Source organism: Cucurbita maxima, unplaced genomic scaffold (genome assembly GCF_002738345.1).
Source record: "Cucurbita maxima cultivar Rimu unplaced genomic scaffold, Cmax_1.0 Cma_Scf00017, whole genome shotgun sequence".
NCBI classification, from domain to species: domain Eukaryota; kingdom Viridiplantae; phylum Streptophyta; class Magnoliopsida; order Cucurbitales; family Cucurbitaceae; genus Cucurbita; species Cucurbita maxima.
In genome coordinates, this window is record NW_019272033.1 from 645,198 (window position 1) to 658,928 (window position 13,731).

The following is a 13,731-nucleotide window of genomic DNA, read 5'->3' on the forward strand; positions in this document are numbered from 1 at the left end:
GCTACTACCTCTAGGCCGCGTGGGTAAAGCCCGACGGATTTCAAGCTGGAGAACACGTGGGCTATTGATCAATCCAACAACAATGATCCGATGGTCGCTTACGTTGACGAGGGATCTTAGAAGGTAATTTTGTAAGAATTAATGAAGGATTCTTAACGATGATAGTAAAAATAAAACCGAGAGAAAAGAGTAGATGGTAAAATCTCACATCAGTTAGAATAACGAAACATTTCTTATAAGAATGTGAAAACCTCTCCATAGCATGAACATTTTAAAATCGTAAGGGGTGATATGTACTTCTTTCAACCGTGCAAGTTTGTACAATAGATTATCATTGTAATGACCTAAGTCTACCGGTAGCATATATTGTCCTCCTTAGTTTTCCTTTCGAGCTTTCCCTCAAGATTTTAAAACGCATCTGCTAGAGAAAAGTTTCCACACTCTTGTAAAGAGTGTTTCGTTCTCCTCTCCAACCAATGTAGGATCCACCCTGTAATATATAAATTTGGCCATAAAAAAAACTTTAGAAAACCTTAAAGCCTCCCTACCAACTACATTTTGTATCTCTATAAGATATAAAATATACCAAAACGTTTGCTTTCAAATCTGATAAGAACAATATAAATAGAAGAGATTCTGTACAAAGAAGCTAGGAGCAGTCAACATTCAAAGAGCTATGGCTGGCCTGCAGCCTTCACCAAGGGGAACTACTGGGGAATCATTCCTGAGAAACAATCGATGCTATTGCTCAACTAGATTGACTTGGATTTTTTCGATCGAGAAACTAGAGCAGCATAAATAAGTTCATTCCAGGAATCGGGAACTCCAGGGAGACACCAATGGCTGCAATCCTGCCGTCTAGTCGAAACCTTTATTGTAGCGGTACGATTCTTAGTGTAGATTGAAGGGTGACCGTCCTTGCGAAAATTGGTTAACCTTGTAACGTTCAAAAGTATGACCGGAACCCTCATTTCCTTGATCGTTTCCTCAACTATCTTCATTTTCAAAGGATAGTTGTCGAGGATGGCACCGCTTAAGACGGGCTCGGTTTCGCCATTGCATGACCCTCCTGAATCCCAATCTCCACCTCTGTTTTATAGAGTTCAACATATAAATGTACAAGTATATAGGGAATTTGGAATAGTTATATCCATCCCTTTCCACATGAATTTGGATAACAACCAAACAAGTGAATGATGAAAAGGTGTTTCAAAAGAAGAGGGCATAGAAAATGGGACCTGAAATGGGCAGAAGAATAGCCTCTATAGAGGACCAACTGCTTAGCTGGGTTTATATTATTATCGATCCAGTTTCCCCACGTCTTGAGTGCTCGTCTGTAAGCCTCGACAGCATCAAACTGCGGGTAAAGAACGTCACCTTCTTTATAATAGTTTTTCCTGCATCATCTAATTGTATCAGTAAACCACACCAAGAAATCAGTTTAATCCAAAGTTCTATAAACTAAGATTGAACACTTGAAAAATGTACTAAAATATATAATAATATGATAGTTTAGGGACTAAAATAAGATTCAAAAGTTATTTAAACATTTTTAAGGATTATAGAACTAATCAAAGTCGGTAGATATTGTAATTTTAGGATTTCCCTTTCGGGCTTCCTCTCAAGGTTTTTAAAACGCGTATGCTAGGGAGAGGTTTCCACACCCTTATAAAGAATGCTTCCTTCTCCTCTTCAACCGACGTGAGATCTCACATCATCTTTCTAGTTTCTATGATAATTTAAGGTACAGTCCATCCAGGCTAATGTTTATGCAATTAAAATTGATTCCTTACCCACGAGCAGTTTTTCCATGAGTCCACCAGTGGCCAGTATTGAACACGAGTATATCAGCACGTTTCCAACGTCCAGAAGTCTTGTCAATTCGATCAATTGATAGAGTCGGATTTGAGTTTCCTTGAGCATTTACACGAATTCCCTCCCTCACAAGAAAATGTGATCTCACAAATTCGACTGTACAGTTATAATCCTGCCAAATGTTTGTGGAATTAGTTATATACTTGCAAGACACAAAAGCAAGACTAAATGACAGGTAGTAATTTATAGCACTAAAACTGGTCGAGAATAAAGCATGTGCGGAAATATTTACTAATTATGGTGCCAACAACCACCCCTCTGAAGATAAAGACAAGCAGATTTGAACTTGAGAACGTTCTGATAAATACAAACGAATCGTTTCACCAAACTAAATGCTGGTAACACAGATCATTATGCCAAAGAAGTTATATTCAAGAGAAGAAATCTATATTAAATGGCAGGAACGTTTTTTTATTACCTCAAACTTGAAGACAAAGTAACCTCTTCCCTTGGTTATTTTATAGCCATGGGTTTCAAACATTCTCTTCTTATCCCGAAGGCCCTCTCGAAGGAGACAAAGGATCGACTCAAACTGGTTCCTGTTCATAGAATCTCCAACGAGCATCAATCTTTTCCCTCTCAGTCTCACCAAAAAGTCGGTTGCATTAAATCTGAGCTACAAGTGAAAAGATGATACTTTTCTTAGTACACATGTAAAATACTCAATGGCTTCTTTTTGTTTTTTAAGTAAGAAATAAAGCATCAGACAAGCAAACATAAATACAAAAATATAGGATGGAAGATAGTCATCCAACCAATCCAAAGCACACGAAACTCCCACACACACTACGAGGAGGGAAAAACTTCCCCTCCTTGGGGCTACACCAAAAGTAGCCAACAAATTGGTGATGGTTATCGGTAAAGCTTATGTGTACACCTCAGAAGATTCTTCAACGCTAAAGCTTGAACACAATCAGTGGAATTCCCTATTCTCACACCGTGAAATTGGTGATGCACTCTTAGAGAGGAATTCAAAACTATTGTGACCGATTGTAGTGGTTCCCAAAACTTTATAGTGCAAGAGTGGCACGAGCTTGGGTTGTCATAGGACAACAAAAGTGAGTACGGAATCCTTTGCAAATCAAGTAATACAGTCAGAGGTAGAGGACTATGCAAGAGAGTGCTATTATCATTACCTAACTTTGGAGGTTGTAGACAACTTCCTCCTATGGAACATAGCATACAAGTAAACTCCAAGACCCCTACCATGAGGTTGAAGGTAGGAAAGAATCATGTGACGCTATACGAAGACCCTAGGACAAAGTGTATTGTTGTATGCACTTCGGTAGTAAAGAATACGAAGGAATTAATGAGTTATACGAAGACCCTAGGACAAGTGTATTGTTGTATGCACTTCGGTAGTGAAGAATACGAAGGAATTAATGAGTTGGTCGGCCAATACATGGACGACTTTAACATTCCAACGAGAATACCACCTCCACAACTCGTGGTCAGGAGTTCTAATGGAAGGCATATCAACTCTATATTGGCATTAATATTATTACCTACAGACCCAATAGAATGAAATAAAGAGGCTAGTAAGAAAAATGTGTGTTGCCGGAATGGTTGAACACAATCAGGCACCTTATTGAGCATAGTGCTGCTAATTAAGAAAAAAAAATTGTAGGTGTAGGTTTTATGTCTCACACTTTGAATAAGGAGAAGGTGCCTGATATGTTCCCAATTCTATAGTGGACTTTCTATTAGAATAGCTTCTTAGAAGCAACAATATACTCAAAGTTGCATTCAAAGTCAGTTATTCGCTACATGAAGATGCACCTGACGTTGTCCCAAAACTTTCATTTTGCAGCATGAGGAGCATTTCAAATCCCATGCAATGTCATCATAGTTGGCAAGTAGGGTCCTCATCCTTTTAAATGGATCATTGGTGGAGTTAAGAGGGACTTCTAGGCTATTTTGGCTGAGCTTCCTTTTCTTTCCTAGTTTGTTTAGTGTGTTGTGGAAGATGGGAGGAATACTTACTTTTGGGAGGATAGGCTGTTTAAGGATAGACACACATGCTTCAAGCTTCCCTAGTTATATCAGTCGTCTTGAGGAATCCATCGGTGGCTTCAATCTTCTCATTATGAGAGCTTTCCCTCTCCCTTGTTGGAGGTTCCGACATCAATTGACCGATAGGGAAGGGATGAATGTTCTAGCTATGTTGTCTTTACTCAGGTAGTTTTGCGTTAGCCTCAGTAATGTGAATGTTCACCTCTGGACTCCTCCTCCATCCAAAGGCTTTTCCTACAGCTTCTTCTTTTGATGTTTGGCTACATTTTTTCCCTGTTGAATAGTTCTATTTTTTCCTTTGTACGAAAGGTGAAGATTCCCAAGAAGGTTACATCCTTCATGTGACACGTTATGCGCGAAAGAGTTAACACCATGGATGGATCAGATCATGGGCAAGGGGTCTATCTAAGTTGAGTCACTTTGTTGTATTCTTTGTAGAAGAGCGATAGAGGATCTCCATTATATTCTCTAGAGATGTGATTTTGTGGATGTTGTTTAGAGTAGTTCTTTTAGACGTTTGACTTCCACTTGTCAGCTCTCAGAGTTAGAGATGATTGAGGAACTTCTTCACCATTTGTCTTCCCGTGAGAAAGGATTCATTTCGTGGCAAGTTCGGGTGTGTGCTATTTTGAGAGGAATAATAGAATCTTTAGGGGTTGGGAGAGATCTTCTAGTGATGTTTGGTCCCTAGTTAGATTCTATGTTTCTCTTTCGACTTCGGTTCGGTGTTGAGGTCTTTTTGCAATGATCCTCTAAGTCTTATTTACTAGATTGCAAACCCCCCTTACAGGATCATTGCAAAAAGACTTAGAGGTTCATTACAATCGCCCCTTCAATTCGGTTCAGTGTTGAAGCCCCTTTTTGTAGTTCAGATCCCTTTTGTAGGCTTTGTTTTCTGAATGCACTTATTACTATTACTATTATTCATTTTCTTTCTCTACCATTCATAAAAAGAATAACAAGTAACAATTAGAATGAAAACGACAAAGAAATTTTGTTCCACTAGCAGCACATTTGGTAATGATTAAGTACTTAGCTATGTCGTATTGTGATCCAAAAACAGGTGAAATCTTATGTTCTCTGCTTCAAATGTGTTCTAAATAACATGTCCAGCAAAAAATAATGAACATACGTTCCTCATTTCGACATCAAATTGTGCAGGCAAAGAATGATATATCCACACAAACGCATCTACAAAAACAACTATAGAAGCACATACCTCGGAAGATCACAGCCATAAGGCTTCCATCGCCATTTCGTATACTCAGAATCATTTCTCCCATTATTCCCACAGTCATAAGCCTCATCAACATAGGGGCAAGAACCCACTCGATAAACCGGATAATGTTCCTCGTCTTTAACCCAGCTTCCCATGTAAAGATCACATTGCTTCAGCCCCTCCACTGACAAATCCGGACCATCATCAGCCCTCATAGAACCAACAGCAACATCACCATCAGAAACCGAGCCATTTTCGCCATTAACAGAGAGCCGATCCTCAATTTGATCATTAGAAAACTCTGTTTCTTGAGCAGATGGGTTCGTTAAGGATTCAATGCCAGAAGAACCAGACCCAGAATCGGGAAAAGAAATCTGGGGTTCGGCTATTAAAGGAGGAGGAGCAAGAGAGACGGTAAATGGGGTTTGGGTGGAGAGATCTTGGTAGAGAGAGAAGGAAACGTCGGCGTTTCGTTTGGTGAAGAAGATAAAGGAACAGAGGAAGAGGAGGAAGAAAATGGGGGCGAAGGCGAAGCGATAATTGGGGAGAGAGGAAAACGCCATTGGAGGAGCAAAGTGAGGAAGGTTTCAGTGTGTGATCTGCAAATGGGTGGTGGATAAAAGATGAACAAAGTTCGGATTTAGCCAAATTCACGGTATCTCTTGCGTCTGTCTCCCAGGCAGAGTGAGGGAGTTGTTCACCATTTTCGAAATTTTTAAGAACATTCTTGTTCATCCTTCTTCTATTGTTTTTCTTATTTGAAGATGCGTTTTGGATGTTGTTTACTCATATGAACTATTGAGTGGAGCTGGCGTGGTTTCCATGACATGAAGTAGCCATTTCAAATTTTTTTGCATATGTAAGACTAACTCGAAATAGCATGAGCATGTAGTGAACTTATGTATGGAATCATGCATGTTTTAGCCTATAAATTACGTATTTATGTTAGGTTGCATTTAGAACTTTTAACCTACTATTAGTTTTTATTGTAGACGAACTCCTCGGAATTGGATAGAAAGCTTAATTAGGCTACGTGTGCAACTTCACAAACTACTCTTTGATCTTTAAGTTTAGTTGCCCAGAAGGACTTGTTACTTCCAAAACCTCGAGCCTAGTAAACAATATTAGGTTTATAAAGGAATATTAAGGCGATGAGTAGTTTTGACCATAAGATCAATACTTGATCGAGGCAATACCCTTTAGTCTCTAGGGGACTAGGACATCAGGAGGCCGTATTTAGTAGTTCAACAGGTTACTATATGGGGCAATTAGGGGGCTCGTCAACTCACTTCTAATTGTGAACTTGCTCCGAGGAGGGGCAAGAGTTTTTATGGTGACAATAGCTATGGGGATCTCACTCCTTGCAAGTTGTAGGACGAAGTTGCCTTGAAATACAGTGTGTCATAGAGAGACCTCATGTGGATACAATCAAGACATCCTCATCTATCTTTTAGATGGGAAACTCATCCACATGAGTGAGCGACCACACGAGGGTATAACTAGACAAGCATGAGGGGCAAGTTCAGATGACATTATGTGGCCTATTAGGGAGTCACCGACAAATATCTTATACTTGACTAATATCGAACAATGTTTCTCATAAATGTCTTAGCATTTCGATTGCTGGAAGTAGTTGAAAGTTGTACCTCATAGATACTTGACATGTGGGAGAGTGACATAGGTAACGACATTTTCGTAGGGTTAACCTAAGCAAGCCCAAGACCCAGACGGTTTATACATGCCCTAAGGGATTAGAGTATTGTGCAAAGTGAGTTCAAAAGAGAAAGTATGAACAAAGAGTCAAATCAGACGTTATGAACCCAAGGTTAGTTGAACAAAAAGGCAAGTGACCTAGCACATGATAAATCGACTTACCGAATTCGATTAGAGCCTATAAGTAGGTTGCTTATTGTATATTTTATAATTATTCATGCTACTTTTATATTTTAGTTGGTTTATAAAGTGAGTGTTGATGTTGAGATTTATGCCTTAAAACCTCGTAATTAATTATTTAATTTTTAAGAATAAATTTTTAACGTAATCTTGAGCACTATGTGGTTGACGTATAAGATGATTGTGTTCAAGTAATAACCTAAATGGTTTATAGTATATGGATAATGTTGGGTGCCTTATCCTCGTAACCATATTCATATGATCAACTTTGAAATTATTATAAATGATTTGATACAAATCGTTCATGTGAAGACATATGAATGAATAAGGGTGAGTATCCTATTCAATCAATTGGATTAATAAATATTTAATATTTTATTTTATTTTATTTTTAAGCTTAAATTGCAAATTTTGTATATAAATTCATTTATGTCATTTCATCTCAAAATTTGTTAAAAGTGTCGGTTAAGTTTCTAATTTTAATTTTATATTTTAGTTTAATTAATTTTAAAAAACGGATTAATATATTAAATAAAAATTTGAATTTTATATAATACAATTTTAAAAGATAAAAAAAATTCAAAATTAAATTAAGATAAACACAAACTTAAAAAAGATTGTAATGAAACAGATGCTTTGTTTTCTCGGAATACGAACGGCTCCGAGTCAAACCCACCAAATGACGTTCTAGGGTTCTCTTAACGCTATACAGAGGCGAGCAAAAATCTGCAACCGCCGCCGTTCGCCCTCCAATCTAATTCAGGTTTTTTTCTTCTGATTTCTTCATCCTTTCTTGATCTGAAAACGAATGAGCGAGGTTTTTTGGTGGAAAAAAAATGGAGGAGGTGGTTGAAGGAGATCAATATTTTGTTTCTTTGGTCAAGCTTCTGGCGTCCTCCAACAAGGCGACTCGAGACAAGACCCTCCGTGTAATCATCAAGACATGGCTTCCGACTCAAACGAGCCTCTCCGATGGCGATATGAAGAAGCTTTGGAAGGGTTTGTTCTACTGTGTTTGGCATGCGGACAAGGCTCCTGTTCAATCTGAGCTTATTAATCGTCTCGCTTCCCTGCTTCTCCATCTCGACCTCCCGCTAGCTGTTCAATACTTCTCTGTTTTTCTTCTCACCATGCGTCGTGAATGGGCCGGCATTGATGCGCTCAGGTTAGATAAGTTTTACCTTTTGATTCGTAGATTTTTGCACCAGTTTTTTGCTTTTTTGAAGAAGCATTCCTGGGATTTGGAACTATGTCGTCGTTCGGTTCAAGTTTTGGAAGAAAGGGTTTTTTTCACTGATGATAAGTTTCATGGGAGTGGTGTTAATTACCAAATTGCTTCTGTGTTTCTTGAGGAGCTTAGGCCGTTTCTTCCTCTTCAGAAGGATGTTATTGATATTCTGTTCAAGCCATTCATTTATTCCATGGCTAAGCTGTCAGATAAAGTGTTGTTGGGAAAAATTAAGTCTAATCTTTTTGATGTGATTCTTAAAATGGGGAAGCAATTACTTGAGCGTCGAAAATGTGGAGAGGATGTTGATTCTGGTGATGATATGGTTGTGTTGGGTTCAATTTCATTGACAAACTTATTCTCAACTACATTTTATGAATTGGGTTCTTCACCTGATTGCTGTCAAGGGAATAGAAAGGTACTGTTTTCCATGCATGAAGAGTATCAGAAGTTGGAGAAAGATATTATCTCATCGGGGATTGAGATTTCGTTTCCAGATCTTCAAGAACAAGACGTGAATGAAGTGCCTACTTTAGTTCCTGTTTCCAGTGAAGGAGAAGCACCTTCAGAAATTTCCGTTGTTGATGTTGATATCACTGCTGAATCCACTGATAAGGCACATAAAAAGAAAAAGAAGAATAAAAAGGCCACTCCTTCAGAAATTTCCATGCTTGATGTTGATCTTACTGCTGAATCCACTGACAAGCCACTTAAAAAGCAAAAGAAGAATAAAAAGGCCACTGATGGCAGTGGCAAGAAGAAAACAAAGAAGACCACAAACGGTAGTTCTGATCTTGTTTCTGAAAATACTACTGTGAATAAGGACAATGAGAATATAGTTGCTTCTAACGGTGAGAATTCTAATAATGAACAGATTAGTGATGGAAATATGATAGCCTTGGATGAATCTGTGATATCAAACCTTCAGATGCAATTTGAGAGGGTTGCTTCTGAAGCTGAGTTTGGAGTCAATGTTGTGAGCCCTGTAGTATCAACCAATGGCTCGGTCAAGAAAAGAAAGAGAGCAAAGAATGTTGATGGGCTGCAGAAACATGATGTAGTACTTCCTAGCGAAGTAGACGCTGAAGGAAATACGGCTGTGAAAAGTGGAGAGAAGAGTGTTAAGAAGGTAAGGTTTTCCATGAAAAATAACTTGGTATGGAAACCCCATAATCCCTTACCACCTGAAAGTTTGAGACTGCCTCCCTCTGTTACTCCAAGGGGAAGTGCACTTAAGAAAGGAATACCTCCAGGTCCTATCTTGGAATTCCCTGCCACAGCTAAAAGGGCAAAAAGGAGAGCTGTTGTAATGAGGGCTAAGAAAGGTGTAAGAAGCTTGCCTGTCAAACGTGTGAAGAAATTGAAATCTAAGAGTACTTAGAAGTTTTTTGTTAGAGGGTATGAAGTTGCAGAGGTCCAAAGCTTACAAATTTTTGTCATTTAATGATTGTCTTAATTACTTCCTTTCAGTTCGGGCTTTGTTCTCGTATTGATTTCCATGAACTCAACCATGGAAAAAGAATGAAGATTCTGATGCATTGAGTTGAGTACGTGAAATTTATGCCCCCATGGAATTCTAGCTTAAATGAAATTCTTTTCTTTTTGCTTTTCATTTGAATGTTTGCGCCTGGTCCCCCCGTTTTCTTGTTTTTTTCTTAGGGTTCTTGTGGTACAGAGCCGTGAGAGACTGGTTTTGCAGCATAATTGGGTGAGAGCTACGTTAGAATTATCGAGTGTAATGGTTCTTATTTTTTCTTTCGTTTAGTACTTTGTGGTTTCGTATTCAAGGGTTGTCTCTGGTAAAAGCTGGTCTATACAGCATGGATGCGCCAAACAGAGGTGGTTATGGCTTAGAAGATGGCTATTGAAATGTAAGAAGGATTGGAAATGACGAAACTTCCTCAGCTTCCAATTATGGTAAGCTGTCTTTTGCACAAGTTATTCCATGCTGTATACTATATTAGTCTCCTAGCCAACTATTAAGATGATGGTCTTAAGGTGGAATGCATTTTTGTTTTACTGTTAGAAGTATTCATATGGACGAATAACTGGAAAGCATATTCTCATTTTCTTGTGTAATAGTAATATGATCTGTGTGCAATAGAAGCATTGTATAGTACAAATATACTAGGGGTGAATTGGCTTGATATAGTTCTTGGACGAACCAGCGGAACGAATTGGTTTGACTGAACCAAATCGACCAGTACTAGGAGAATCGGGTGCCAGTAAACTGGTTTTGTTCAGCTAAACCGGTGGTTGATCAAGTAGGGAAACAGATGGATGTTTGATTGGTGGGCACATTGTGTGGGACAATGGGCATTGCTTGGAAGATGTTGATGAGCTTTGTTGTTGTTGACATATCCAAGCTTATACAGAGAGGTATAAAGCTCAAACCTAATAGACGGATGGGAGGGAGTAGAGAAGAGCATCAAGGACCGTTCAAAACGATTACCAAGAAGAAACTTAAAGGGAGGGGAATGAATGATGAGACGAGGGGGAGGCCGAATTGAATGAAGGGTTGACGGCAAATTTCAACGATCAGTCTCACTTAGCCAAACATAGAATATACAATACAACAAAGATTACACTGTTTACAAAAACCTCACTGTCTAGCCATGTACAACTACAAAAGGTGATGTGTAATAATTGATAAGATTGTCTAGTAAAACAATTAAATTGTGAATAATTTTGCCAACTCTTGAGAACTAAATGAAGAAATTTTAGAAATAGAACAGGCATTGGCTGATAAAAACCATTAGTCATATTGGCATAGGGTATTCTCAACAAGTACAACAAATAAATCTATGGCCGAGTAATCTCAAGATATATCATCAGCAAATCTAATCATACTAAACTATGATACTATGTGTGCGAAGTGAGAAAAATGCACTCATCATAATATCGTTTACACAAAATATATCGAGAAATCACTACATCAATTATTAGAAACAACAGGTTTTCAACTCATTCATTTGAAAAAGTTTAAACACTTCTTATTGGAGGGCTATGATACTTTCCAAAAATTGAAATTCTTAATCACAAAGGAACAATATCACCGTTTTTCAATAAAATACCAAAATAGATGATTGACTACAGGTGCTTGAGAGGCCTCGGGCGACACATCGTAATTTATGCTAACCTTGGCGTACCATCGGAGAGACTTTAGCTACTAACCCTAGATGGCAGGGAAGAATAAGCCGATTAAGAATGTTCTCCTAAAGAGGATAAAAAAACGAGGGTGCTTCTCCCCAATATGAGATAAGTTGACCATAATCTGAATAGAACTCCAATTGGGCCAATTGCGTAATTCTCACATGAGGTAGTGAGTGAGACATCAGATGGATGAGAATTCTCACTTAATGGCTGCCGCTTAACGCTTTGGCGCTTTGAATCTCGAAGGTCTTGGTAGAATTCTTACTTGACCAACCCTTTTCTTTTTTGCAATATGACATGTAGCGCTCTAAATCTCAAAGGACCAAACCTTTTCTGTTTTGCAAGCTCCTTTCTTTGTTCATCTCTATCAGAATTCTTTCAAATGGCGCAATGTTCTTTTCATTCAATAAGAGATGGTGATTTGACTTCGATTCAATCCTCCTTTAATTATACTTTGGATCGAAGTCAATGTTCTTTTCATTCAATAAGAGATACTGAAGTATACTTAGGATCGAAGTCGTAGGGAGTATTGTTTGATCATTTCTACAAACTCATGGCTCAATTTGTATTCATTTTATATTAGCCATTTCACGGGTTCCATGTCATCATATGAGCGCTTTTCCCAATTTTGTCTATTGCATTGGGAATCACAATCAGAAGTATTAACAGAGATGCAACATATTGGATCTGAATAGAAATATATATGAATAACTATTTTCAATGAAACCACACCAATGTGAAAACAAAAAGAACGCCAATTCAAGACGATAATCTCAAAGGATGCCTGTATAATTTTAGTATCATTCCGTGTACTTCACATCAAACACAATCTTCAAAGCATAAACAACCAAACCCAAATCACAAAGTTACTTATAAAATACAACGACAGGAGATGATTCTCTTGCCACCCACCATTCACGTATTGGGTTAGCCACAAGTTAGTCAAGCAAACGACTTTCTGAAGAATCTCTATACAATCCCTCAGAACGATTGCTCTTTAGAAGCACAAAAAAACCAATTTCCACAAAATACTCTCCATCATGGCGTCAAGGTCAGTGTTGCTCAGGTCCTAAAAACTGCTATCCTATAATAATTTGAAAAAGAAAAGCCAATGCTGCAGTGCAAATCCAGTGAAATTTACAGTTAACCACCTCTAGGTTGTCGTTTACGGAACATTCTGATAATCAGCACATGGAAGGGCGTTTCAGGAACAGGTATAAATTTTCCAAGGAGGGCTAGAGGCCAACTGAGACAAAACAAAGGTCAATATTGTTTTAGCCAGAAACCAAATTGAAAGCTAACGAGCAGAATTTCAGGTTTTTTCGGTGTTCCATGCTTAGGTGCATACTTATGCAGGTGTTGTAGCGTGTCGTTATTATAGCAAACGATAACATAAAATTTAAGACATGAAGGTACCTGATAACACCAATGATTATTGAAATAATCCAATATTTCCAATTTAGCCTGACCGTGGATGTGAATTTTCCAAGAAACTCGATTATTATCACCTAAGAAAAAAAAAACATTAAAATGTTAACTTGAAGAAGTTGCTAATCTCAAATATAATAGCAAAGTTGAACGACAGACTCACCTGGAGCACAACAGTAATTGCAATGATCCCAATAAAGAGGTAATTTTTAGTGACTCCTTTGAATATATTCTTCTCATCAGGTTTTCGAGCATTAAACTCGTTGAAAATCTGCAATTCAAGGAGCAGATATAAGTCGGTAAATTTACATAATAAGAACGCTTAATGAAGAGGTTACGTTTTGAATACAAGACAAGCCCCAAAATATCTTTGAATGATCTCAAAATGTAAACAAAAAACAAAGGGAGGAATAAGCGATAAATATATTGTGAATCGAAAGAAAATCAGCCAATAAAAGATCTGCCTAGTTATAACTTAGTAAAGGGCTTACTTGACAAAGCACAAATGCATTGAAAATCAACGTATTCTTCACTTTGACAGCTTCTATATTGGAGTGGTTCAAATGAAGCAAACTCCGACCACGAAAATTGAGGACAAGCAATACAGAGACTTGATAAAATGCCTGAAGATACACAATAGATTACGAAATTTCTTCAGATGCTATGGCATACAAAAATAGAAATTTTGAAAAGCATAGAAATCAAGCCACAAGAAATTACCTGTATTAGCAGATTCCTCCACATGATATTTGTTATAAGAGGTTCTCTGAAACATACAACAAATTGGTAAACTGCCGTATTGCATAGAATCACAGGTTTCTTATCAATTATCTAAATTAAAGTAAGGCATCTTCTTCCAAAAAAAAAAAAAAAAAAAAAAAAAAAAAAAAAAAAAAAAAAAAAAAAAAAAAAAAAAAAAAAA

General features: G+C 37.7%; 3 protein-coding genes across 5 annotated transcripts in view; 1 reads left to right on the plus strand and 2 right to left on the minus strand.

Annotated features, from left to right (window-relative positions):
- Positions 1-585: 585 nt before the first annotated feature.
- On the minus strand, positions 586-5,847 carry LOC111492288 (protein trichome birefringence-like 5). The gene is made up of 5 exons (XM_023141575.1): positions 5,108-5,847; positions 2,294-2,486; positions 1,794-1,987; positions 1,239-1,397; positions 586-1,089 (listed from the first exon to the last, which is right to left on the minus strand). The coding sequence occupies exons 1-5, from the start codon at positions 5,668-5,670 to the stop codon at positions 753-755; spliced, it is 1,446 nt and encodes a 481-aa protein (XP_022997343.1). The 5' UTR covers positions 5,671-5,847; the 3' UTR covers positions 586-752.
- A 1,776-nt stretch (positions 5,848-7,623) lies between these two features.
- On the plus strand, positions 7,624-10,886 carry LOC111491909 (ribosomal RNA processing protein 1 homolog). Of its 3 annotated transcripts, XM_023141008.1 has the most exons (3): positions 7,624-9,775; positions 9,888-9,936; positions 10,048-10,886. In XM_023141008.1, exon 1 carries the CDS (start codon positions 7,837-7,839, stop codon positions 9,607-9,609), a length of 1,773 nt encoding a protein of 590 aa, XP_022996776.1. In that variant the 5' UTR covers positions 7,624-7,836; the 3' UTR covers positions 9,610-9,775; positions 9,888-9,936; positions 10,048-10,886. The 3 variants fall into 3 exon arrangements, with proteins under 3 accessions (XP_022996776.1, XP_022996775.1, XP_022996774.1); XM_023141007.1 differs by having other exon boundaries at positions 9,888-10,886; XM_023141006.1 differs by having other exon boundaries at positions 7,624-9,936; positions 10,048-10,250.
- A 1,253-nt stretch (positions 10,887-12,139) lies between these two features.
- The window catches only part of LOC111491793 (calcium-transporting ATPase 10, plasma membrane-type-like), a 20,616-nt gene continuing 19,024 nt past the window's right edge, over positions 12,140-13,731 (minus strand). The window contains exons 30-34 of the mRNA XM_023140833.1: positions 13,530-13,575; positions 13,301-13,432; positions 12,973-13,080; positions 12,798-12,889; positions 12,140-12,627 (exon numbers count right to left, since the gene is read on the minus strand). Of these exons, the coding sequence (XP_022996601.1) occupies positions 12,525-12,627; positions 12,798-12,889; positions 12,973-13,080; positions 13,301-13,432; positions 13,530-13,575 (481 nt within the window). The 3' untranslated portion in view covers positions 12,140-12,524. The remainder of the gene's footprint in view (positions 12,628-12,797; positions 12,890-12,972; positions 13,081-13,300; positions 13,433-13,529; positions 13,576-13,731) is intronic.

Excerpts from the sequence above, each read along its gene's own strand:
- LOC111491909 (XM_023141007.1), top strand. The coding sequence starts at position 7,837 with ATGGAGGAGGTGGTTGAAGGAGATCAATATTTTGTTTCTTTGGTCAAG.
- LOC111492288 (XM_023141575.1), bottom strand. The coding sequence starts at position 5,670 with ATGGCGTTTTCCTCTCTCCCCAATTATCGCTTCGCCTTCGCCCCCATT. Across the intron at positions 1,988-2,293 it reads ACTTTGTCTTCAAGTTTGAG|GATTATAACTGTACAGTCGA; the intron begins GTAATAAAAAAA and ends AACATTTGGCAG. Across the intron at positions 1,090-1,238 it reads TATTCTTCTGCCCATTTCAG|AGGTGGAGATTGGGATTCAG; the intron begins GTCCCATTTTCT and ends TCTATAAAACAG.